Source organism: Zootoca vivipara, chromosome 4, assembly GCF_965207765.1.
Source record: "Zootoca vivipara chromosome 4, rZooViv2.hap1.1, whole genome shotgun sequence".
Classification (NCBI taxonomy): domain Eukaryota; kingdom Metazoa; phylum Chordata; class Lepidosauria; order Squamata; family Lacertidae; genus Zootoca; species Zootoca vivipara.
In genome coordinates, this window is record NC_142587.1 from 32,002,241 (window position 1) to 32,027,167 (window position 24,927).

General features: G+C 41.2%; 1 protein-coding gene across 1 annotated transcript in view; it reads right to left on the minus strand.

Annotated features, from left to right (window-relative positions):
• Positions 1–24,927, minus strand: part of OCA2 (OCA2 melanosomal transmembrane protein) — a 158,917-nt gene that overhangs the window by 107,420 nt on the left and 26,570 nt on the right. Inside the window, exons 3-9 of the mRNA XM_035115521.3 lie at positions 15,365–15,463; positions 15,048–15,239; positions 11,003–11,060; positions 8,965–9,037; positions 2,454–2,611; positions 1,237–1,319; positions 90–243 (exon numbers count right to left, since the gene is read on the minus strand). Of these exons, the coding sequence (XP_034971412.1) occupies positions 90–243; positions 1,237–1,319; positions 2,454–2,611; positions 8,965–9,037; positions 11,003–11,060; positions 15,048–15,239; positions 15,365–15,463 (817 nt within the window). The remainder of the gene's footprint in view (positions 1–89; positions 244–1,236; positions 1,320–2,453; positions 2,612–8,964; positions 9,038–11,002; positions 11,061–15,047; positions 15,240–15,364; positions 15,464–24,927) is intronic.

The window sequence follows — 24,927 nt, forward strand, 5'->3', positions numbered from 1 at the left end:
TGAAATACATTAACTATTCAAAACAATTCTATTCCTATTTCTCATCTCGACTATTTGGAGTTTTTTTATATTAAAAAAAATCTTCTTACCTCAAATATGATGAGCACATAAACACCTGCTAAAATGACTGAAGCAATTGTGACTTGAGTCTCTACATTTGCATGAAGATATTGATGAGTCATGGAAAGAGGAACGATTTCCAATTCCTGGAGAAAAGCTTGAATACTTATGGATGTTTCTTTACTGTTGAAAGATTTTTTTTAAATTAAAAAAAACACTGTTTGACAGAACGAAGTGGCAATGCTAGAAAGCATTATCATTATTTTATTTTTTTACACTTTCAGATAGCTTTCTCGAAGCTATTATGGGCAACATCATGACTTAAATTGAGATCATAAAATATTAAGGATTTGATTTAGTTCACTTTCACAAATGATGCAAACACCTCATAGTCCAGAACACAAAACTTCTGAAAGCCACAAATGTGGGATAGAAGTCATATAGAAAATGCAAACACATACAAACACTTTAAGCATCACTCATGAAGACAGATTTCTTTTCTTTTTCTGTTGCCTGAAGCATTCACTATTATTGGGTTAGGGAAATAGAAGAAGGTGCCTGGGTGGCAAATCTTCTTCCCAAGAGGAAGAACAGTGAGGGAAAGGTCCCATAAGACAGGGTCCTGCTACAACTGGTTACCTGGACTGAATTCCCTCTGAAGCAGGCTTCCTCAACTTCGGCCCTCCAGATGTTTTTTGGCCTACAACTCCCATGATCCCTAGCTAGCAGGATCAGTGGTCAGGGATGATGGGAATTGTAGTCTCAAAACATCTGGAGGGCCGAGGTTGAGGAAGCCTGCTCTGAAGATTTGCTGTACATATGAGTGGATGGGATATTATGCACACACCTTTTTAATTCAAGAAATCTTTAATAAAAAATATTTTAAAAAATGAAAGACAAGACCCATGGGTGAAATCCAATGTCACTCTGTGAGATGCAATGAGATTCCCCTTCCTCAACCTCTCACACTTCTTACAATCTACTCTGGATGATGATCCCCCAACTCTCCAGAACAGATTTTTCGGGGTTCAGAACAGATTGCCACACAAGGAAGTCTATTGTGCAAGCAGGGATCCACAATTGGATATGCCCCGCTGTTTCCGTGATTTGAGCACCTAGTAAATTAACATTAAAAAATAAAATAAAGTGGGTTTTTTTCTGGATTCACAAACCAACCTGCTTAACATCTCAAAAGTTCGCGACACAATAACTTGTTTGTTATTTCTCAGATTTAAAGGCAGGGTCCAATTATATAAGATCTGCAAAAAAAGAAAAGAAAGAAAAGACGTAGCATGAATAAATTAGAGATTAATGCTGTTGCTTGATTTTCACTACCACAGTGTATTTTTACGAGTTGCTAATTTGATGGGGGAGATTCTTTATAAATGGACACTTTCTGAGAACTTTTAAACCACTGGGTGTTATTCAGCTTTTTGTGTTATCACGAGGATTATTGTTTTTGTGTTATCACGAGGAAATACAAGGTACAGTGTGTCAAAGGGCCCAACGCTTATGCATGTTCATTAAACATCTGTTTTCTTGCTGCTCTATAAAACATGGGTGAGGTCTACTTTTTATATCAAAAGCAGCATTCAGGGGAGAGGAACGAACACTGACCTCCTCTGCTTTAACTTGACACCATCTAAGTAACTTTCCCCCAAGCATGTAAGTGAATTAGGCTGGAGAACAACATCTTAACAAAGCCAAATATGGTGATGAGGTACAGTTCCCAGGATCTGGTGGAGGAAGCCATGGCTGGCAAACAGCCATAGGAGGGCTTTAGGCATATAGTGTGCAAATGTGACCATAGTTAATGGCTTGTTGCAAATGTGCTTATCTCAGCTACGTTATTTCTCCCAGTGACATAGCGTGGGTTACCAATGTCCAGGGGCACACAGGGGGTGGGAGGAGCATCCACATCACCAAGGAGATCACAGCCACAGAGATAAGGGAAGAAGAGTTGTTCCGTTGTCTGGAGAAACTACTTCCTGGTCTGCACAGAGAAGCCATTTTCGACAGAAGCGCACAAAGGCAGTGCTTGGTGTTGAAATTGTGCACCCCTAACAACCTTGCACCTGGGGCAACTGCCTCTGTGTGCCCCCTGCTACGCCACTGACTCCTCCTTGCTAGTGCGTGGGAGAAACAAAACCATGACCCCTGGCTTAGAATTCACTCCAAAGCAGAGATCATGGTTTGTTTCGTGCAAGCAGTCCGTGATTAGTAAGCAAAAAACAAACAAACCTTGGATACAGAACACACAAACCTTCCTCTGAAATAGATATAGATTTCAACCTGTCTCGCAAAGGGAATTTAAACATAATAGTGAAATAAGAAAGATTTCCTTTTGTCTTGTGAACATAAAATGAAAGCAGTCCAGGGTATTTGAACTTCACCTGCTGCTGACGTCTCCTTCTTGGACCAGAGTCTTCTGCCTGTCCAATCTGAACTACAACGTAGTCCTCTGGTTGCCGACCAGCCACATCTGCCACAAAGGGCCCTGCCAGTTCTACCTTTAGAAGGGCAGAATCTCGAATATTGCTGAAGTTCATAGCTGTTGGCAAGACAGTTAAGGACTGCAATTCTGTCTCTGAAGGGAAGAGCCTGCCGTCTTTGGGGGTTATCTCATCCATGATGCCACAATTAAAAACAACAGCAGTGCCTGCATTCTACAGTAATGCCAACTAATTCAACATGGCTTGAATACCTATGTAGCTATGCAAGAGGTTGAAAAACCAAAGAGCTCTCATTTCAAAGGATTCAAAATAAGAACATCCTAAAAGGCCTATATAAAAACATGCTATGCTAAACCTTATTGACCAATCCTTGGTGAATGGATATGAACATTTAAAGCATGTGTTTGCAACCTGGTACTCATGTTAAAGCATGTGTTTGCAACCTGGTACTCATGTTAATGTCCAAATAAGGACTCAGTGAAATTCAGACAGGACTGTTGAAATTTATTGCAATACTAATTTTCTCACCAGACCAACATCATGGCTTTTCATAGTGGATATTGTTTTGATCTTTTTTTGCTTGAAGAAGCAAAATAAATAGCTTGAAAACTTTAAAAAGCACCACTTACCAGCAATGTAGCTCAATAAGGAAGAGACTGTTTTAAATTGTTTTAAATTGGGACCCAGGTGGCGCTGTGGTTAAACCACTGAGCCTAGGGCTTGCTGATCAGAAGGTCGGCGGTTCAAATCCCTGTGACGGGGTGAGCTCCCGTTGCTTGGTCACAGCTCCTGCCAACCTAGCAGTTCGAAAGCACATCAAAGTGCAAGTAGATAAGTAGATAAATAGGAACCGCTACAGCGGGAAGGTAAACGGCATTTCCGTGCGCTGCTCTGGTTTGCCAGAAGCGGCTTTGTTATGCTGGCCACATGACCTGGAAGCTATACGCCGGCTCCCTCGGCCAATAATGCGAGATGAGCGCGCAACCCCAGAGTTGGTCACGACTGGACCTAATGGTCAGGGGTCCCTTTACCTTTTACTCATGTTATTGGAATCCAAGTAGAGATCATTTGGAGGGATCATTTTCAGTTTTTTCCAGTATTTGTTACTTGCAGCACTGCTTGCATTCCGCTGCAATTCATCTTCCTTCAAAAACTACGCCATTTGTCTTGCTGTCTGCTGTGGTAAAATTACATACCTTATGTAATTTCCATAACTGATTAAGTAAATTATGTAATTGCATAGTGATTACATTGTTCCATCCCATCCATTTCAACACAAATGAAAAGCAATGCAGATTAGGGGGGTGGGGATATAATTATGTATCATTTGCAGACTATAGGCAATGACAGTGAACACATACCATCCAACATTTCTCCAATGAAAATAGGGACGTCCCATTCCATAATGATAATTTTACTACAGTCATACCTCAGGTTACAGAAGCTTCAGGTTGCGTCTTTTCAGGTTGTGTCCTGTGCCAAACCCGGAAGTACCCAAGCTTCTGGGTTTCGGCACTCGAGCATGCGCGGAAGCACTAAATCATGCTTTGCGCATGCGCAGAAGCGCCAAATTGACGCAGCACTGCAGGTTGCAAACACTGCGGGTTGCGAACGTGCCTCCCACACGTTCGCAACCCGAGCACCCACTGTATTTATACCCCACACACCTTACTGGGTTGCCCCAGCCACAATGGGCAACTTCCAAAATATATAAAAACATAATAAAACATAAAACTTTTTTTTAAAAAAAAAAACCCTATACAGGATTGCCTTCTGATAGCTCGAGGGTCATTCCGGGATCAAATCAGAAACTGGGACAGCTTCTCTAAATCATGGACGTCCCTGGAAAATAGGGACACTTGGAGGGTCTGTGAACACCACTGGTATTCTCCAGATTCATTTCTATCCCAGACATGAGACAAGTAGGTGAACACTGGCAATTTCCACTCCCATTTCCATTTTTGTCAGAATTCTCCAACATCCCAAACTCCAGCTCCCACCAGTCCCAGCCAACATGGCCCTAAGCTCCTGAGAGTAAAAAGTGGGATATATAAATAACAAAAATAAAACCACCAGCTGTGTGGAGTCAAGTCTGATGTTGCATGTCCCAAGGTTGCCTAAATGAGACAAAAAGCAATTTAAAACAGTCTCTTCCTTATTGAGCTACATTGCTGGTAAGTGATGCTTTTTTAAAGTTTTCAAGCTATTTATTTTGCTTCTTCAAGCCAAAAAAGATCAAAACAATATCCACTATGAAAAACCATGATGTTGGCCTGGGTGAGAAAATTAGTATAGCAATAAATTCCAACAGTCCTGTCTGAATTTCACTGAGTCCTTATTTGGACATTAATATGGTGGGAAATCATTCTGTTATTATCATTTTTTTATGTCACCTCTTTTCCATTATATTCAATAAAATATGTTTAAAAGTACCACCAGAGGAGTGTGGAGCACAGAATTAGACTGTATATTTAAAGCACATATAATCCACAGACATTTTATATAAAGCTATGCACTTTAAATGTATGGTGTGGATGTAGTCAAATATTTTCATTCTGAAAAATTGAATTGCTATATTTAAAAAAATTAAGAATGCAGCCAGGCAGCAATAATTATACCCATTTTGAAAAACTGTCCACCATAAAAGTTTAATCTTGCAATATTTAAGAGGGGTAGGAATAATTGCTACATTTTCTAGGGCCAGATGAGTTGGAGACTACACGGTTCAAATCCCATCTCAGCTTTGAATTGTGCTTCAGAATGGTTCACTGGCCTATATTAATTAACCTAATGGCCTGGGAAACTTTGACAGCCTGTAGCCAGTTTTATGAGTACAGCCAATAATTTGTATCTGCAAAAAGCTTCAGGTGCACATAATTACAGCCGCTTCCTTTTTCACAATATGACTAAAATATACCCTGTAATTACACAAATGGCACGTTCAGAAGCCATAACAAAGGAAACTTAAAATTACAGGAAGAAAAGCAAACTTCATTTTCACAATATCTTACACATATAGAACAAAGTGGTCAATACAGAGTGAGCTGAAAGCTCTTACCTTATAACACATATAAAATGATCTGTCCTTTGCAGACCTACTTTGAAATGCTTAACCAGTACGCCCATTGGTTAAGTGTTAAATGAGACAAGTTTAGGGTTGCCATGTTTCAAAAAGTTAGATTCCTGAATGATGTATTGTTTTGCATTCATGACTCTATGGGACATAACCTTTGCATTCCCCATTGTCCTGCTTCCTTATAACCCCCAGATATTTAAGAGCCTCTCAGATCTTCCCACATAGAGGGAGGTAACAGGATCCTATGATGTCCCTGCACCTTTACTTTGACATATTCAGCTGAATGGCTGGATACAACAATCTATGCATGCACCACTGTGTATGGTGATTCTGTACAGCGGGGCTTTCCAGACCATCAAGGTAGGTTCACTGAGTGCATATAGAAGTGGAACAAATAGCCCCATCCCTGAAGGCTAGCATTTATTTGCTTAATATACAGACTGCAAAAAGCAGAATCCCTAACCCTGCAAACAAGCCTGTAAGTCTGCACATACAGTCAGGCCTTATTAACAAACAATAATCCTTATTACCTTCTCTTTTCAGAGAGTCTATTTCTAATATGGCAATTTGGCTTGTTCCAGCCCTCGGTCCTCCATTTGCCTGCATAAAATATTATAATTTAGCATAGATTAGAGCAGAAGTTATTAGGCACACAGCATGAAAGGAAGTGCGGTAATGGATAGGAAAGCAGACCAAGTAATTCCGAACAAGCCAATAAAACTAAAAATTGCTTTCATTATGGCAGAAAGCAGATATATTTTACAGTCTCCTCTAATTCATTTGCCCAAAGCATTTGAGGCACTGGTGGTGATTTTAAATCTACCAGCCCTGAGATCACTGAGGATTATCAGTTGATCATATCCTGTGAGGGAAAATCTGATCTTGTCTAAAGGGGAGAATTGGGATCTCCTTCCAATTCTCAGAGATGCTTCCTTTCTTGGTTACTGGTGCTTCATGTTCAGCATAGATACTTGGATTGATCTGTCCAAAAAATACTTTATAAATGACACGCCTAGCGCAAGCTCTCTGTCCAGTAAAAGCATTTGCTTGCAGTTGTGCACACTGGAACCAAACACTTCCCATCATAAAGTCTTTGAGCTTTTAAGCCAATAAGTCACAGATGAAAAGAGGAACAACAGCAACCTCACCATTTCAGAAAATTACACTAAAGCTATTTAATTTGAATCACTGCCAAGGTGGAACTCAAATGCATTTGCGATCAAAATAGATTCAGAGCAAAATCTTAATAGACATGGAAAATTCCCATCGGTTCAAGGTAGCATTTGTAGGCCAGAGTCAGAGGAGGCGTGGCTCGCTGGCTTCACATTGGAGAGCAGCAGCCAAGCCACCTCAGCACTGAGGACCAAGCATGCATTAAAGGGATGGCAAATCAATGAAGATTGATAATAGTGGGGGGAGGAGAAGGGAACAAGGTGATTTGATGCCGTGCCAGATTAATCATGGCACAAATGGATGATCTCCCACAGTGATGTTGGCTGAAGGTAAATGTTCCAGAAGATCACTCTCGGTTAAAAACAAAACAGTGATTAGCAAACATTTTTTAAAAAACAAATCTTCAGCCAACACGTTTCTCTGTATGTAACCATTTCGAGAGCAGTAGCTATGTTGGTCAGTTGCAGCTAAAACAATGAAGTGATTTGTTGGCACCATTAACAAACTTTATTACAGTAGTCCCTGGATACTTATGCCATAATAACATGTCTTAGAACATCCATGCAAGAACATAAGAAGAGCGTCTTGGATCAGGCCAGGGGCCTACTTGATCCAGCATCCTGTTCTCACAGTGGCCAACCGGATGCCCGTGGGAAGCCCACAAGCCATGTTAGTCTTTAAGGTGCCATAAGACTCTTTGACGGTTCTACCTCTCTGGGTTATTCTTGCCATATCCTCAGGAATATTGGCTTCCTCAATTCAACTACTCAACCCCACTGATCCACAAAACAGAAGAAGAGGGAGAAACAACAACATTAAAAGTATGTAGGGGGGAGGATTACTTATGAGTGAAAGAAACTGTTGGTTTAGCATAGAGGAATGCTGGGATGCCAACGTGAATAAAATATTCATGAATAAAAAAATTGATCACAGAACATGGCACATGAACACCATTTGAATGGCAAAACTCATTAACTAGGGGGGGGGGCTCAAATATTTCATGAGGGGGTGAAGGGACCTCGACCCCTAGGAGTTGGCTTCTATGGAGGGGTGTGTCAGATCCGCAAACTCTATGGGGAGCACAAGGTAGGATGGAAGACAGCAACACTCAGTATAGATCACTGTATCAAGAAGAAGGCTCTCATCTGTGGGGCTAACTTTACAAAACACTTTTGTTCAAAATGAAGACATTCAGTATGCTTATGAACTTGCCCTCTCACATGTTGAAGCTGGATTTGGGTCCCCTACCAGCCCCACCACAGCCTGCTCAGATTCCTATCAAACTGGCAGGTTGCCATTGCTAATTAGTGAGTGAAGGGACTCAAGGAGGAAGAGGGATAAACTTTACAGTGCCGTGTTGACCACACATCCAAGTCACAGGCTCCAGCAGCCAAAGGGGGACAAGCCAGTGTTCCGATCAAATCATTAGAAGCCACTGCTACACAGATTCAACACGTGTGTTTCATGGCTTGGCTGTCCCAGTTCTCCATAACTGTTCAGCCTCCAGGATGTGCACAAACTCTCTTCTTTTCCCCCATCACCCACCACGACTTAGCAATGGCAGCCCTGCTACCAGTAGCCAACCCATATGCAGAGACTGTAACCATGTAGATCTTGTGCCTGATGTGAGAGTAGCCTATTCAGCAGCATGGTTCATAGGATTCTGGTTAGCTTAACATCTGTCCCAAGAAAACTGGTGGAAAGCATTGTTAAAAATAAAACAACCAGGCATATGAGGGGTTCTGGGTGTTATACCGTATAAAGCATAGACAAATTAAAACTGCATGCTGTTCCCATTTGTTTTGTTGCTCTCACCCAAACTTACAACCAACCTCACAAAATTTACACTCCTGGAATTTCACTTCATTTTTTACCCACTTTACTTTCCTACGGAGATGCAGGAGGCATCTAAAGGAGATATAACAGGAAAAAACAGGCCTTTGCAGTCTTCATTATCACTTGGATAGCAAACTTGGGAAACAGATTTGCAAATGAATTAATTTGCTGGTTTAGAAGCAGTCCCACGAGGCAGTATCAGGGCCTCACAAGAAATATATCACTGTCAGGATTTAATTTAGCAAGCAACGAGTCAGCCATTTCGTATCAACCATCTTGAAATCACCCTACTGTCAGTGATTCTTTACTAAGCTGCTCCACCGTTTCGTTTTAAAAACAACAACAAAAGTAATTGGTAAAGGATACTGTAGACGTCCATAGGTGACACAGCCAGCATCTGCCAAGGTGTTCCATTTTCAGGGTGAATGCTAAATAAAATCTGAGGGCACATTAAAAGGTTGTGTGGGAAATTGCCGAACTGTTAAACAAACTGCCTCTAAAAATGTTAAGACCTGCAAAAAGGAGTTGTTGCTTTTATTATAAGCTCCTAATGTCGGGGTCCTGTTGCTTAGCCTTACATCCCAAACTTACAAGATTGTACCCAATATTAGTCATACTCAGAGAAGGCCTATTGAAATAAATAGATAGAACTCACTTGGGTCTGCTAATTTCAGTGGGTCTCTTCTGAATAGAAGTTACTTAGATGCAACCCATACATACAAAATTGGCATGTGAATGAAGGAGGATTCCACGCATTATTTATTATTATTATTATCATCATCATTAGTTAACTTTCTATATAACATTAAGAGCACCTTTAAGCCTCTTGCATACACACTCTTTGAGTTCACACATGAGTCTTACGAACAAGGGATTAAAAGCAGAGGAGAGTCATTTTTATATATTCTAGCCAATAAAGTTTTTATGTTCAAATGACAGAATCCGGAAAAGCAAAGTGGATTTCAGTGTCGTGCATGAAAACACTCCTAGGTTCCTTACCCAGATCTCATTTTCTCCCTTCCTTCATAACCCCTTAGTAACAGTAAAGTACAGGAAGTTAGAAAAGCCATTTTGATATTATCCATATAAAGTTCCTAGTGCTATGTTTAAAGGAAAAGGAGGGGGAACTATACATTGTATTTTATATACAGATTTATTTATTTTTGTATTTGTAATTCTCATCTGAACTGACTAGCAACTAATCTCTTGTGTCACTTGAAAATTTATCTTAACTTACACATCTAATAAAGTATCAGTTGAATCTAGCAGTTCAGTCTTTTGAAATGCATTTTAAATTAATCAGTTGTATTGTCCTGTACCAGGGATTCAGCTATACAGCTGCAAATAAAATGTTTTTAAGTGTGTTGTAAAGCACAATATACAAATGTGACACTAGATGGCAAAGTGAGCTACGGCAAATTCAATGTATTTTTCAAAACTTTTTTTAAAAAAAACCATTTTCGTAGCAGGTGTGTGTGTGTGTGTGTGTGTGAATGTTTCTGCCTAATTTAGCTTGTCATCCCTATCCCCTAGTCCAAACCAGGTGTTTAGAAAGATATAAATTTGTGGGAAAGAGCTAAAAGGATGTTTCAGACCAGGGTGAACCAACACAGTGCCCTCCAGATGAAGTTGGACTACAACTCCTATGATCCCTCATTGTTGGTCATCTTGGCTGGGGAGGAGGGGAATTGGAGTTCAACAACATCTGGAGGGCATCATATTTGGTACCTCCATTTTAGGTTGTCTGCCTTTAGGGGAATTGAGACATCCAGTTCTCCTGTGTGGTTAATCTTAACTTGCATCAGTTCAGACAGATCAGAAAGGCAAGGGGAAAGGCCACTGCATTGGTAAAGTAACACTTTTCCAGCATTAACTGAGAGTGTGAAGAACAGGTAGCCATGCTCCTGGGCTAATAATAATAATAATAATAATAATAATTTATTATTTATATCCCGCCCATCCAGCACTCTGTGCGGCTTCCAACAGAAAAATAAAATATGACATGTTATATCCTGTTTAAAATCATGCTCCTACTTCCAATGTTCAGTCTGAGTGCAGAAGCCTTTGAATAGCCAAAACAGCACCAACAATGCACAAAAGAGAACCTTTACAGTTTTGCAGATTGGGGGGGGGGGGGAAACCCTAAGGAGAAACTCAAGCACAGACCAATGAGAACTGAGCATGCCCAGTATCCATGGAATGTTGACTGACTAGGGCAGGGAAGAATGGAAGAGTGGGTGGAAAGGAGGGGGAATTGAATGGAATATCACAGAGATGGGCACTGCTGACTGACTATAGCAAGAGCACACTGCAACGTTTTTGCTGTATGTCCTATTGTATTATCAGGGTCAACTTTGGTAAGTACTACCAAATTACTCTGGAACTTTGGGAACCCAGTACTTACAGAGCATACAACTACAAAGATGAAAAGCCCAGAAACTTTTAGGAATCTTAAACAGCATCTGAAAAAAGAAGAAAAAAACAAGGGAGAAAAGTTTCAGAGAAAGAATACGAGATGTGGGTATTATTCTATTAATCACAAACTTGTAAGGCCAGCAGACAGAGTTTAGGTCATAAAAGGATTCTTTGGGGAAAGCAAAGTGTTTTAAATGTACAAAGTGTATGCAGCCATATATTAAAATTACATGCAACAGTTCTTCTGGTTATAGAGTTGCTTGCCTTCATTTTGTGTCAAGGTTCCCTCTCATATATTTACTGTAAGCATTTGCTTTTATTATAATTGTATGGGTTTTCCCCCACATTTAAAGTATTTATTTTACAAATTTCATTGTGTGAACTACAACTGCATGCAGTATATTAAAAACAAGGCTGACTTAATCTTTTCAAAATAAGACTAAAATTATGGTTACTAAAAGAGGCACCCAAAATGACAATAAAAGCTAGGAACCATTACATTAATCCTTTAAAACTCCAGAAGCACTTGTCCTTAAACAACTAAGTCATCTTGGCAAATTGACACAATGCCATGCAGAGCTCACACTGGGAGAGGGGGGATGCAATTGTATTAATAAACTGCAGCACTTAGAGCCTTTTTCCCCAGCAACAACAACCACCACCCTTTGGTGCTTAGACTTTTATGGATTCGGTGCTTTTAACAGCTTAGCAAACTAGCCATGGTCAGACCTTGACTTGCACACATTTGCTTTCCCCATGACCTTCACAGCAATTCTAATCTGACATAGCATTGCAACCCTATGACAAGAGCTAGGGAAATTTTAAAAGCCAATGGAGCATCTGCAGTTTAAGTGAGATGCGGCAAAAAGGGGTTGCACATCCACATTTTTTTTATTTCCAAGTTAAGTGCAAGTTGGGAACTTGCATGACTCTCCACAGCAGGACGCCCAACCGCAGAAATTGTCTCTTCTTCAGACCTCCACAGGGAAACGTGGGGGCAAGCAGGCAGAGTTCTCATGTGTTATAAATAAACTTGGCCAGCTTTATTCAAAGTATTCCACTGCAGAATGAAGTCAATATACAGTTTTCCATATCTCTAGCACCAACTTGCGTCCTGCTTTGGAATATGCTGGTCAGCTTTTCTATTGAAATTACATGTATGCCCTTGCTATATATATATATATATATATGTAATCTGTAAGTAAGAACTGTGTTCTTGAGCAACAAGTCTGAAAAATGTTTTCTGCTAAGCAGCATATTTGTATATGAATTTAAGAATGTAGTGTGGGAAGCCCTCAACTTTGTTTGCTTTTGGTTTGCATTAGCATATAGCCAAATCTGATAATCTATGCAGTATTGTGATACCATCACATTCATCATGTGATCCCTGACTGGCTGGGATCGCTTTAGGAAGGATTGGGGGAAACTCTAACCTAAAAGTCTTGCTTAAAGAACGAAAAGGGAGGAAGCCAAGATTATTGAAGGGGGGTGCAAAGGTGTCAATGGTTTCCTCAATTTTTGTCTGAACTGGCTCTAAATTTTATGACCTTGAAATTATATGATATAGATAAGCCAGAATCTCCAAAAAATTTTAAAAAATAATAATGTATTGGATCATCATGCATAACATATCATGTAAAGTCCCATTTATCACATACATGCCAGCATTTTCTAAACAAGGTTCAAAACAAAATGCTTCACTTTAGGTTGGGAATAAGTTTTTTATCTGTGATGCTCACCGTAATGGCCTTGAAGATACAAAATTATTGTCGCTATGCGACCATGCTAGCAAGCATTATTATTGACAATACTTAAGCTCCTTAAAAGTCTTTCCTTACTCTTCCAGAGATAGGAATAAAACAAGTGAATTGCAGATAAATAAATATCTAACTATGTTGACTAGGCAGGCTGCTTAGGCAGCAAAGAATTTTCCAAGGTTCATTTTAACAAAATGGAATGATGCATTAAGCATGAGCAGAGAGACTTCTGGGATCATAATAGCCAATCTATTTTTCTCTAATATCCATGGCAGCACTTTTAAGAGGTTTGGGGCTGACATTTCTTCCCGCTCCTGAAAGTACTACTTTAGACTTCAAAATATGAGCCAGCAAGACATTAAACCTGCAGGAGAGATAAGAACAGATGTCCAAGTCACCCTTATCCTTGCACACCAACAATACATGTTTCCCCATCTTATCTTTTCCCATTTGTATGGGTATAGTTCTCCTGAGCCTGCTATAACAGGTAGGAATCCTTCCCTTGCCCTTCCCATTGAACTGTTCTCCGCAGAAAGGCACACGCCTGCTCATCTGAGGTGCTTGGACTCAGGCATTAACCCTGCTTGCTCTGCCCCTCTGATCTCTAGTTAATATTCTTGTTCTTTAGGCCTTCAGCATGCATGGCTCAGAGCACTCAATCGAGTTTTGCAGATTTAGGCCATCTCAGCAGCTGCCAGCTCCAGTATGTTTATTCAATAATACGGGATCGAAAATATTTTGGGGAGCAATTTGTCAGGAGCACCTTTCTGCTGCGGCATAAAGGAAACAATGCCAGTGTAGCTGCCAACTGCTCTACATAACTAGAGCAATTGCCTCTCACTGTGCTTACACAGCAATGATACAGAACAAGGAAATAGCCTGCTGCTTCCAATGCATTCACATATCCATAATGAAAATAGAAAAGTGAAGGTTAAGAAGGAAAGGTACCAACACACACAAATATTGGGCACATTACATATCATTAACAGATGGTAGGGGGTTTTAATCTTCCTTCTTGATAACTGGGTGTGTGGGTGTGTGTGTGTGTGTGTGTGGCAGCAATTAACCAAATTAAATATTAGCTGCTGCATTTATTATATCTGAATGGAGTACGGACTGTATTCTGGTTAGTTCATCAAATGTGGTAGAGTCCGCTCTTGCTGCTCAGATTAAAAATGAGGGGGTGTATTGTTTGGAACCATCCCACTATATCAAGTGTGGGAAGTCTGCGGCTTTCTGAAGTGTAGGTGGGTTCCCACGAGGCAAGACATGGTGATAACAGCAAGAACCTTTATTGAACTACATAACTGGGAAACAGGGGCAAAGCAACTGCTTATATACATTCCTGAAAGCCTGGGCCCCTCCCACTCCTAATGTGATTGGCTGTGAATCACCACTCAAGAGTTCAAGGGCCAATGGCAGAGGCCCAAACACAGGAGCTCAGAATCTTTAGTCCAAACACAGACCACTGAATGCATAACACTTTCCAAATGTTTTTGGACTCCATGGATTGTATGTATCCAATAGGGAGTGAGCAGCAGTCCACCTCCCCTTCTCTCCCTGCACAACCACCACCACCACCCAAATCTGCTCCAAAGGGTCCCCCCAACCACCTGGAGCAGATTTTCAGTGGGGGCAGCAGGGAAGAGGAGAGCAGGGCAAAGTTATCTTGAGAGAGCAGGACCCTGTCGTGCAAGCAGAAAGCCAGTATTGGATACAACCCCATCTCTCACCAGACTCAGCCATCATGGCCAATAGTCAAGGATGCTCCAATTACATCTCGAGGACCACAGGCTCCCCCACCCCCATCTCTGAACTAGATGCATGAAAACTTCCTGCTTCAAAAGGCTGTTCACTAGCCCTTTGTCTTATACATGTATCTCCTCCCTTCATGAGTTATAGACACTTTTGTGCAAGAAAGCTAAGAAGCTGAGTTCTAAACAGAAGCATAAAGTGACAGATCACAAGATGAAATACAGACAGCAGTACTTCCAAACATGAAAATCTGCAGTGAACCAGGTTTTCTAGTCACATAAACTATCATGGCTTAGAAGTGATTGCCTGCTTAGCCCCTATTGTTGCATGGACCTATAAATCTGAACAGATTTTATCATCAGTTTCATTGGTGCAATATCCTTGAAATCAATGGCAAAATATCACACAAAAATATGGAGCGTTATTTTACTCATTGGTTGAAACGGGGGGAAATCCATTTCTTGGCAATTTCCCTTAGCCCTCAATACTGGCAAAACAACACAAAAACGGTTTGGCTCATACCTCATCTTGGTTAAATTGAATTTGACATGGAAGTTGTCCAACATTTCACATTTCTCTGAGGAGGAAGCAGATCTGGACAAGCTGGGCATTTCACTTCCCAGATGGGACCTTCGCTCAAACTCAGCAGAGCTGTTTTCCCAAGAGTCATCATCTGTGGTGAAATCTGTGTTATGAATAGCCATGCATCTTAACCTGAAAAACACCATTGACGAATATCAACACACACCATAGGCTCTGCTGTTCCAAGAGTCCATGCCATTGGTAAGATGTGAATCCCGAGAGACCGAGGAACAGCAAAAAGCTGATCTCCTACCCACCCATTTTCTTCAGGGGAAACTTTCAGCAGAGGCGTCCTCTCCGTAAAGCATCTATCTTTGGATCTTGTGCTGAAGAATTTGGGCAAAGAGAAGTGATACCTAAAAAAGAAAAGAAAAGTAGTTAATTTCCATTGGATTCACCTCCACAAAGCTGTACAAATGGTTGGTTTTTTAACCATTGCTTGTGGTTAGTGAGCAGAGAACTTAACCACTAGTCTTGGTTTAGATGACACATAAGAATAGGGAACAGCCCCAGGCACTCACTGTTGCGGGGCCAGGTTGGCACTTCGGTATGGATCCAGATTTGGCACTTTGCAAAGCAGCTTGCCTAGGACAAAGGTGCTACATAGGCCATCCGATTTGACTCATCCACCTCTTCATTTCCCCTCCACACATTCACTATTGAGAGCCAGTGTGGTATAGTGGTTAAGAGAGGTAGACTCGTAATCTAGGGAACCGGGTTCATGTCTCCGCTCCTCCACATACAGCTGCTGGGTGACCTTGGGCTAGTCACACTTCTTTGAAGTCTCTCAGCCCCACTCACCTCACAGAGTGCTTGTTGTGGAGGAGGAAGGGAAAGGAGAATGTTGGCCACTTTGAGACTCCTTCGGGTAGTGATAAAGCGGGATATCAAATCCAAACTCTTCTTCTTCTACTATTGCGACATTTTAGAATTTTTGCTTACAGCTTTTCCCGCTTTTGATAGAAGTATGCAGAGGGGAGGGATAGTGGCTAGAAAGAAGTGGTGAAAGTAAGAGATGGAGGAGAAGGGAGGAAAGAGGGGTAATTGAAGGGTGGAGCGGGGGAAGAGTAGCAAAAAGATGAAAAGTAAGCGTGAGATGGAGGGAACAAGGAATTAAATGGAGCTAAGGGAAGCTGAGGAAAAGAAAAGAGAAGAGACAGGAAAGGTAACTGGGGGGGGGGGCAGGAGGAGGATGCTGTGCCCCCTGGCAACCCTAGAAATAGACCCCCTCCTACTTGGTCCACTGCTCCCGCAGGACCTGCACAAGTAAAACTAATAATGATCATTATTAGCATTAATATAGAGTTAATGAATACAGGCAAAAGATAAATACCTACTGTAGGGATAAACTGCCCCTTTACTTTTTTGGTACACCCCCATACTTTTACTGAAGGTGGGCTTTATTTATACATTTTTAGAATGGCAAAAATGGAGACATGGGACATAGGAAGCCCTGTGCTTCTTATCCGTTGCTCTAAAACTAATCTGAAAATCGATTTCATTCAGCTGGTAAAGGTAAAGGACCCCTGGACAGTTAAGTCCAGTCAGAGGCGACTATGGGGTTGCGGCGCTCATCTCACTTTCAGGCCGAGGGACCTATTACGCTGACAAACATGCAAAACATATGAATTCAATTCTATATGCTTTACTGAATTTGAAATATTTTTACCATAATATTATATATATATATATATATATATATATATATATATATATATATATACACACACACACACATACATATACATATATATATATATATATACATACAGTGGAACCTCGGTTTATGAACACCTCGGTTTATGAATTTTCGGTTTATGAACGCCGCGCGGACCCATCTGGAACGGATTAATTATTTTTCCATTACTTTCAATGGGAAAGTTCGCTTCAGTTTATGAACGCTTCAGTTTATGAACAGACTTCCGGAACCAATTACACCCATGCTTCAGTTTATGAATGCTTCAGTTTAAGTACTCCGCGGACTGTCTGGAACAGATTAATCCACTTTCCATTACTTTCAATGGGAAAGTTTGCTTCAGTTTATGAACGCTTCAGTTTATGAACAGACTTCCGGAACCAATTGTGTTCATAAACTGAGGTACCACTGTGTGTGTATATATATATATATATATATATATATATATATATATATATATATATATATACATATACATATACATATACATATACATATATACACATATACCATCAGAAAATGTGTTCGAAACTTGGTTTCAGAATATTGATCCATTTGAAGACAATTTTGAGCATTGGCTTGCTGAAATTAATTTATCGGCATCAGCCCTTTGGCCTTGGAAAGGAGTGAGGAAGAGACTTTCCAGACTCTGCAGGGTGGGAAAATGCTTTTCTTGCTTCTCCATGTTAACATTAGCTACATGAAGCAATCTATTATTCCCCTTGGAAGAGGGGGCAGGCAGATAGCTTGGTTGTTTTGTTGCTTTTCCAGGTGTGTTTTCAAGCCCTCCTCCAAATGAATCATTTAAAAAGACCTTAATGGAGCTTGCATTACAACTCCTAATATATGAAAACCATCTAATCATGAGCTGGTCATTTGCAGGCCTTATAAATTAATCCAGCATTCTTCACATGTCAGAACTCAGGAACTGCCTGAGCGTGAACAAAAACCCTAAACACAACCTCAGCACAGAGTCTGCTCCTCGGCTTTATAACATCACCTTTTAAAATGCTTATTCAACAAACTGGTTCAAGGATTCTGACAGAACATTAATCATATTCACAGCCTTTGTTCCTCGGCAGATGGAGTCAGAGACCTTTCGCTATACTCAGAATCGCTAGGGCTGTTGTTTGGACTGAGGGGATGGGGTAAGATTCAAGTGCCTACCGGTAGGAAACGCAAGCCTTGATAAAGCTCACGGACAATGTGCACAGTGTTCTGTTGACTTGAAGGGCAGCTGGATGAAACTAGAAAGCAGAAAGGAAATTCAAGAGGACTAGAAATCTTCAAAACTTTTCCACTCCATTTCAGATGAATCTGGCAGGCAGCATGAGAACCTTATCCTACAATGGGGGTCGTGTTAAAGCTGTGCACACCAAATGGGAGACCAGGAACTTTGTCTCTTGGTCTTGGGAGTGGGGAGTGTTCCCAGCCTCTGGCAGGACATGAAGCTTTGTGTGAAGACAACTATGTATTGTCTTATGCTTCGGCTTCTTTGGGAAGTGGCTGCTGTGATCATCTTTCTAGTTCTCTGGGCAGAGAAGAGGGAGGGGAGGTCTTGTCTTCTGTAGGAACTCAAACCAGCAATCTCGGGAGCATGTTTCTGGGTTGCATGTGTACTTTTGGCAAACATCTAGAGTGAGTAGCTGTCCAGTGGGGTTGCTGCATTGCCTGGCATGTCTTGTTTGTGTTGTGGGGGGGGGCGCTGAAATCAGGAATAACTTTCTGACAGTAAGAGCTGTTTGATAGTGGAACGGACTCCTTTGAATGGTTGTTGACTCTCTTTCACTGGAGATTTTAAAGCAGAGTTTGGATGGCCATCAGTCTTGGATGCTTTAGCTGAGATTTCTGCATTGCAGGGAGTTGTAGTAGATGACCCTGGAAGTCTCCTCCAACTCTTTGATTCTATGAAATCACAGTCATGTCCCTGCATAGACCCTCTTGGAGCATGATGCTGGGGACCCCTCCATCGGAGGCTCAAGTTGTATATGTGTGTAAATAAACCATATATTATAAAGATACCACAGTCTCTGCTGTGCCTCATTTCCAAAAGGAAACACAGACCCTGGGTGAACCGCTTCTGGAGCTCTCAGGAATCATGCACTGCTCAGAGATTGGGAGTGGCATATAACAATAGAATTTGGTGAACATTGCACCAGGGAGTGCATCTCCTCAGTGTAACTGATGTGTAGGATTGTTCACTTCACACTATTCGGATTACAAGTTCATCAAAGATAGGTGACTCTCTCCCCTGCAACTTTGTAGCAGACAAGGGGTGGGGGTTGGGAGAATATATGACAAGAAACAACCGTTACGTATAATTGTAGCTGTCTGTCACGTTTAAAACTGATTTTAAACGTGGCATAAAATCAATCCATACTTCCTCCGGGGCAAAACACAAGGCTAAACTAGAATACTTTATTGTGGCTGTAACACTTGCCACTTGGGCTAAACAGACAAAGGCAAAAATCAATTCCTAACGTCAGCATGGGAAATTGCCTCATATTGAGTCAGATCACTAGTTCCATCTAGTTGTCTACACTGACCGGCAGAAGTTCTTCAGTGTTTCTGACAGGAGACATTCCCCAACCCCAGCTGAGGGGCTGATTGATTCTGGGACACTCTGCATGCAAGCTTACAGACTTTCTCCTTAAAAGAACTTAACAGGGACCCATTCCAAGCCCAGTTTTATACAAACCGATATATATCCATTATCCCCCTGACTTTTACATGACTATATAGAACCTCCAAGGGTCTTCTGGCTGTTCCCTCACTGCAAGAAGTGAAGTTACAGGGAACCAGGCAGTGGAATGGCCTCCCATCAGGTGTCAAGGAGATAAATAACTACGCAACTTTTAGAAGACATCTGAAGGCAACCCTGTATTAGGAAGTTTTTAATGTTTGATGTTTTATTATGTTTTTGTAAGTGCTGGAAGCCACACAGAGTTGCTGGGGAAAGACAGCCGGATGAGAGGGGTATAAATTATATATATATATATATATATATATATATATATATATATATATATATATTATTAGGAAAAGGTGCACAGCTAACCTGTACCATTTCTGCACCAAAGCAAACAAGCCCATTTCATGTATCGTTTTTCTGCTTCTGTGTGACAGCAAAAATGGGGCCAACCAAGCACTTAGGCTTGGTGGGTCACACATGCACTTTCAAGCCAAGTTTACAGCTGAATATCAGCCGTTGCGCTGAGCTGCATAAGGAAACTCAACAACCTCTTAAAATACGATTTAAAAGTTGAGCTCGAGATGCACTGTTGTTGCTGTTAATAATTTGGTGCCAAGCAAAAGGTATATGCTCCTCTCAGATGAGGCACAAGATGTTGATCTAAATCACAGGTCGTTGCTTTAATGTCACCTCTGCAGTATCAGTGACACAAATCTAATTAATGTCTCTGGAAGTCATTGAAGAGTGAGCTAAAGAGGTCAGGTGGGAAGGAGACTAAGCAGCAAACTGGCTCAACACAATATTGGGAATTTATTTATAGAGTAAATGGCGAGCTGGCAAAGCAGGTGTTCAATGTTACAAAATGTGCCAGCTCTAAAATATTCATAATTCACAGTCCTCTGTTCCCAATTTCACCTACCATTCACCAAAACAGCTGCCGGCATTGGCACACCCAGTAAATGGGACATGTGCAGTGCCACCAACTTTCCAACTATTCAGTTTCCATTTTTGTTCCCCCACCCTGCCATGTTGGCTGAATTGTTCTAAAACACCCCATGTACCATTCCTCACATCTGGAATGATGTGAAAGCAACGGAGCACTAAGTGAAGAAAGCAGATCCAAAGCAGCATTTTGATTGACTAGGCCAGGGTTTCCCAAACTCGGCCCTCCAGCTGGTTTTGGACTACAACTCCCATCATCCCTAGCTAACAGGACCAGTGGTCAGGGATGATGGGAACTGTAGCCCAAAAACAGCTGGAGACCCAAGTTTGGGAAACACTCCTTTAGAGAGACACACAGTTCATCCAATGAACCCTCATGTTTTTTTCTTATTAGTTGGTGGTTTATAAAGTACCATTATAAATAAAATTAATGATGCAATAGTAATGCCATTTTGCAGAGAGCATCGTCTCAAACTGGGGCAACTGTAAACAAAAACAGAGTTAGGTCCAAGGGAAGCCAACAACACTGGCATTCAAATCCCGCCAAAGTCCCTAGATGATCCTGGGTGAGTCACCAGCTTCTGCATTATAGCCAATAAGTAGTTAAGCAAGCCAGGATTATACGTAACACAGCACAGTCCTCAGTTCTAAAATGAGAAATTGCAAAGTTCAGGCTGCACTGGAAGCCATAGCCTGCCCAGGAAGCCTTTACAATTAGATGAATTGGAACTAGTTGTAATAATAATGCAAATGAAAAGAAATGCACTCTGCACATACTCATGTCCCAAGGCTCAGCTAACCTCTGGATCCAGATCTTTCCCTTGACTTCACACAACTCAGTTAGGTTTACATGTATTTGAAAGGTGACGCCCTGTGTGTTGCAGGGAAGGGGAGAGGTGTTGTCTATAGATTAAATAAATGTGTAAAATGTATAAAAATTGGCCATATTTCTTGTAATATGGGCTATGAGATATTCTGATTTCTAACTAAATAGACAAGAGAAAATATTTCTGGCTCTATAATCCTCTTTAAAGCTGTTATACAACTATGAACAGATTTGGAATAGCAACCTTCTGGATACACATTGCTATTCAACCTGTGGTAAAAGAAACAGAAGCTCCTTAAAAGGTTGCTCTAAGGATTTGTCATTAAAACATTTCTTTCCTTTTCGCCCTGTAAGTTTACCCAACATGTTTGGGGTATAGGTACTGCAGTTTCCAATGCACTTCATAATCCATTAAAGAAAGAAGAGTAATTAAAAAAGCAGAAAACAAACTGGGGCTATAATAATAATAATAATAATAATAATAATAATAATAATAATAATAATAATAAGGCTATGTTGAATCCAGACAAGAGACGTGAAAAGAGGGGAAAGGATTCTCTTTTAAATTTAATCCAACTTCTTTGGATGAAAGAGGACAAGCTTTCAAATCACACTCTTATTTGGCCAGCCTTAGTAGCATCCGTTCTGCATTTTCTCTTGGAAATTGAAGCAAATGTAGCTGTCCTGTATCATGAGGGGAAATGCCCTAGCAATGTGTAAAACACAGAGAGAATGAGGGGAGAGAGGGAGGGAGGAGAGAGAGAGAGAGAGAGAGAGAGAGAGAGAGAGAGAGAGAGAGAGAGAGAGAGAGAGAGAGAGAGAGAGATCCTCTGGATCTTTACTGATCCTATCTGTATATTCCTTGCAGCGCTGATCATTTAAAAAAAAAACAACATAAATACAACTAATAATTCAAAGGAAAACTGCTTTTCCAACTCTCCTCCTCCCACCCCACCTTGGCTTTACTATTCCTTTTATCAGACATATTCATTAAAATCACGTTCATGGTTTTCACTCTAAGAGGTTTACATGATGAAACAGCTGTCAATAAAACCCTAAAGAGGATTGGTGCTCACATGTCAGTGGCATGACTGAAGCGGGTGAAGTTGCTCCTATTGCTCCTATAAAGATTAATGTCTGGATCTATCTGAGGCTGCTGGTATTATTATTATTATTATTATTATTATTATTATTATTATTTCTTTAAAACCTTGGGAAATGCACATTACATAAATCAACAATAGCGGCTGAAGGACTCATCCTAAGAATATAGAAAAGATGAATTAATTCAGGCTTGCAGATCCTTTGTTGGACCTTTCTACTACACAGAACATTCTTCACAAGGGACAAGAGTAATGGCTCACCTCTCATGCAAGCAACAACAACAAAAAACATTGAGGAAATGTCTCATTGGTGATGCTACTGGCATCTGTTGCATACGAATTGCCATGCAGGACCATCTAGTCATGCAGTCAGCCTCCCAACTTGAGCAGCCAGATATCTTTAGGGAGGCTTAGGGGAGGGACAGCCGCAGTGAAATGCTGGAGAATACAGCTTTGCATTTCTGTTTTCATCAGAGAACATAAATAGTCAGATTTTATTCACAGAAATGAATCAAGGTTAGCAAACCTGTTTGCTAGATACGTATTTATTTCAGCGCAAAGAAGAAAAGTTGCACGCAGGAAACATATTACGTTTGGCAAACCGACAAATTAAAGCAACTGGCATTTTATTCTCTCATATATCCCCCTGAATGCCTCTCAAATGCTCACAAAACAAATAAATCGTCTCTGCAGAAGGCATGAAGATTTTGCTCCATTTCTCCGCTAGCTCATCCACTTGCCAGCCCAGGTGCTATTGCCCCCAAGATCCAGTGTCCCAGAGTGGCTAGCACTGTCACTGGTCACCTTCCCCCTCCGTGGCCAGTGTGGTGATCCACTGCTGTTTTTGTCACCTCACCCCAAGAAGTCAATTAGGAAGGTGACCAGAAACAGTGGGCACTGCTACTACATTCCAAACAGCACACATAAGTCAGTAGCATACAGGGAAAGGGAGCGTGTCTCAGGAATGGCACCACCTCTGCCTGAAGAGACACCCCCAAAGTCCCAAGACCACACTTCAGCCCCTCCACAGCCTTTTTCTGACTCACTGCTGAGACCCAAGGTGGGCACAGGAAAGTCATGCCTCTTCCTCGCCACCATTGCATGTTGGCCAACTTCCAATCCAACCCTTCTGCTGTCAAGTCTAAGGGGAGTAGGAAGCTGGTGAGGTCAGTAAGGAGGTGGAGGCTTTGATGAGGTCTAAGAGAAGCTGGGAAAGGTCTATGGGGAATGGGGGGGTTGTTGAGCGGGTGCAAGTAGCATGGGGTGGCAAGGGAAGAAATCAGGGACACAGCCCCTGGCATATGGCATGTTTGAGAGAGAGTCAGTTCTGAGCACTGCTAGGAGAATGTGTCTCTCCAGGCATTTGATTGTTACATTTCCCTAGCAATGTCACTTTCCCACTCCTTACGCTGCAGGAAAATATGAAACAAAACATTCATTTATTATTGAACCCAACAAAATACTTTTTGCTCTTGGTTTTGCCTCCCTTGAATGGCAAGGCAATGGCTCAAAATCTAGTTGTAATCCCCTTTTAAGTCCGTGTAAATCTATTGTCAATACCACATCTTGTGGCAGTAAATTATGTGTTGTGGATCCTCCTCACTAATACTGTACAAGAAGCTGCTGTATATCAAACTAAAATGTTTGTCCATCCAGTCCAGTATTGTCTATTCTGGCTTTCCAGGCTCTGTGCCAGAGAGAGGCCTTTTCAGTCTCTTGCTCCCAATCCTTTAATCTGGAGGTGCCAGGGATCAAACCTGGACAGAGGCAGTCAGTAGAGAGGGGCAGCGTTGGACAACAAAACGGTGTCAGAAGTTCAAGGGGCTGATAATGATGATAGCAGCACCGTTTGGTTGTCTTGTCTAAAACTAAAAAAAGACCCAAGGGACTTAACTTTTTCTCATAAGGAAGGTGAACTACCCTCCTGAACATTTTGTGTTCCCCCTTTTTCGCATCTTTCACCTAAGGCAACAAAATGTTTGAACTCTATCATCCTTTGTGAGATGGAAGGCACTCTACATGGTTTCAAATACAGGCACATCAATGTTTACTAAGCCAAGTTTTCAAGCCAAGTTCAAAATGCCAGCCTTCAGCAACCTGGTGTCTTCCAACTGTTTTGGACTACAACTCCCAGCAGTCTGGTGGAAGTTCACAACTTCAAAATATCTGGAGGGTACCAGGTTTGTAAAGGGTGTAGTAAATAATAAAATAGGCAAGACTTACTGGGGAGAGGGGAAAGATGTGTGCAAGTTCCCACACACGTACACAAATCCTCAGATTTTCAGATGTACTTTCTGAGCTGAGATGTAATTTCTGAGCTATCGCTCCAAGAGAATTGCTGATCTCAAAGAAGATGGATGCTAGATCAGGCAGATACTAGTACTTCACACAGCAAGGCTTTCTCACTTTAAGACTGCATCCCACCATACATTTAAAGTACATTTCTAGCACATGGCGTTTCCTCCAGAAAATCCTGTGAATTCTTGTTTGTTAAGGGTGCTGGGCTGGAATTTTTTGGACTGAGTGGGTGCTCCTTAGACTGTCACTGTTCATGTGGTTCC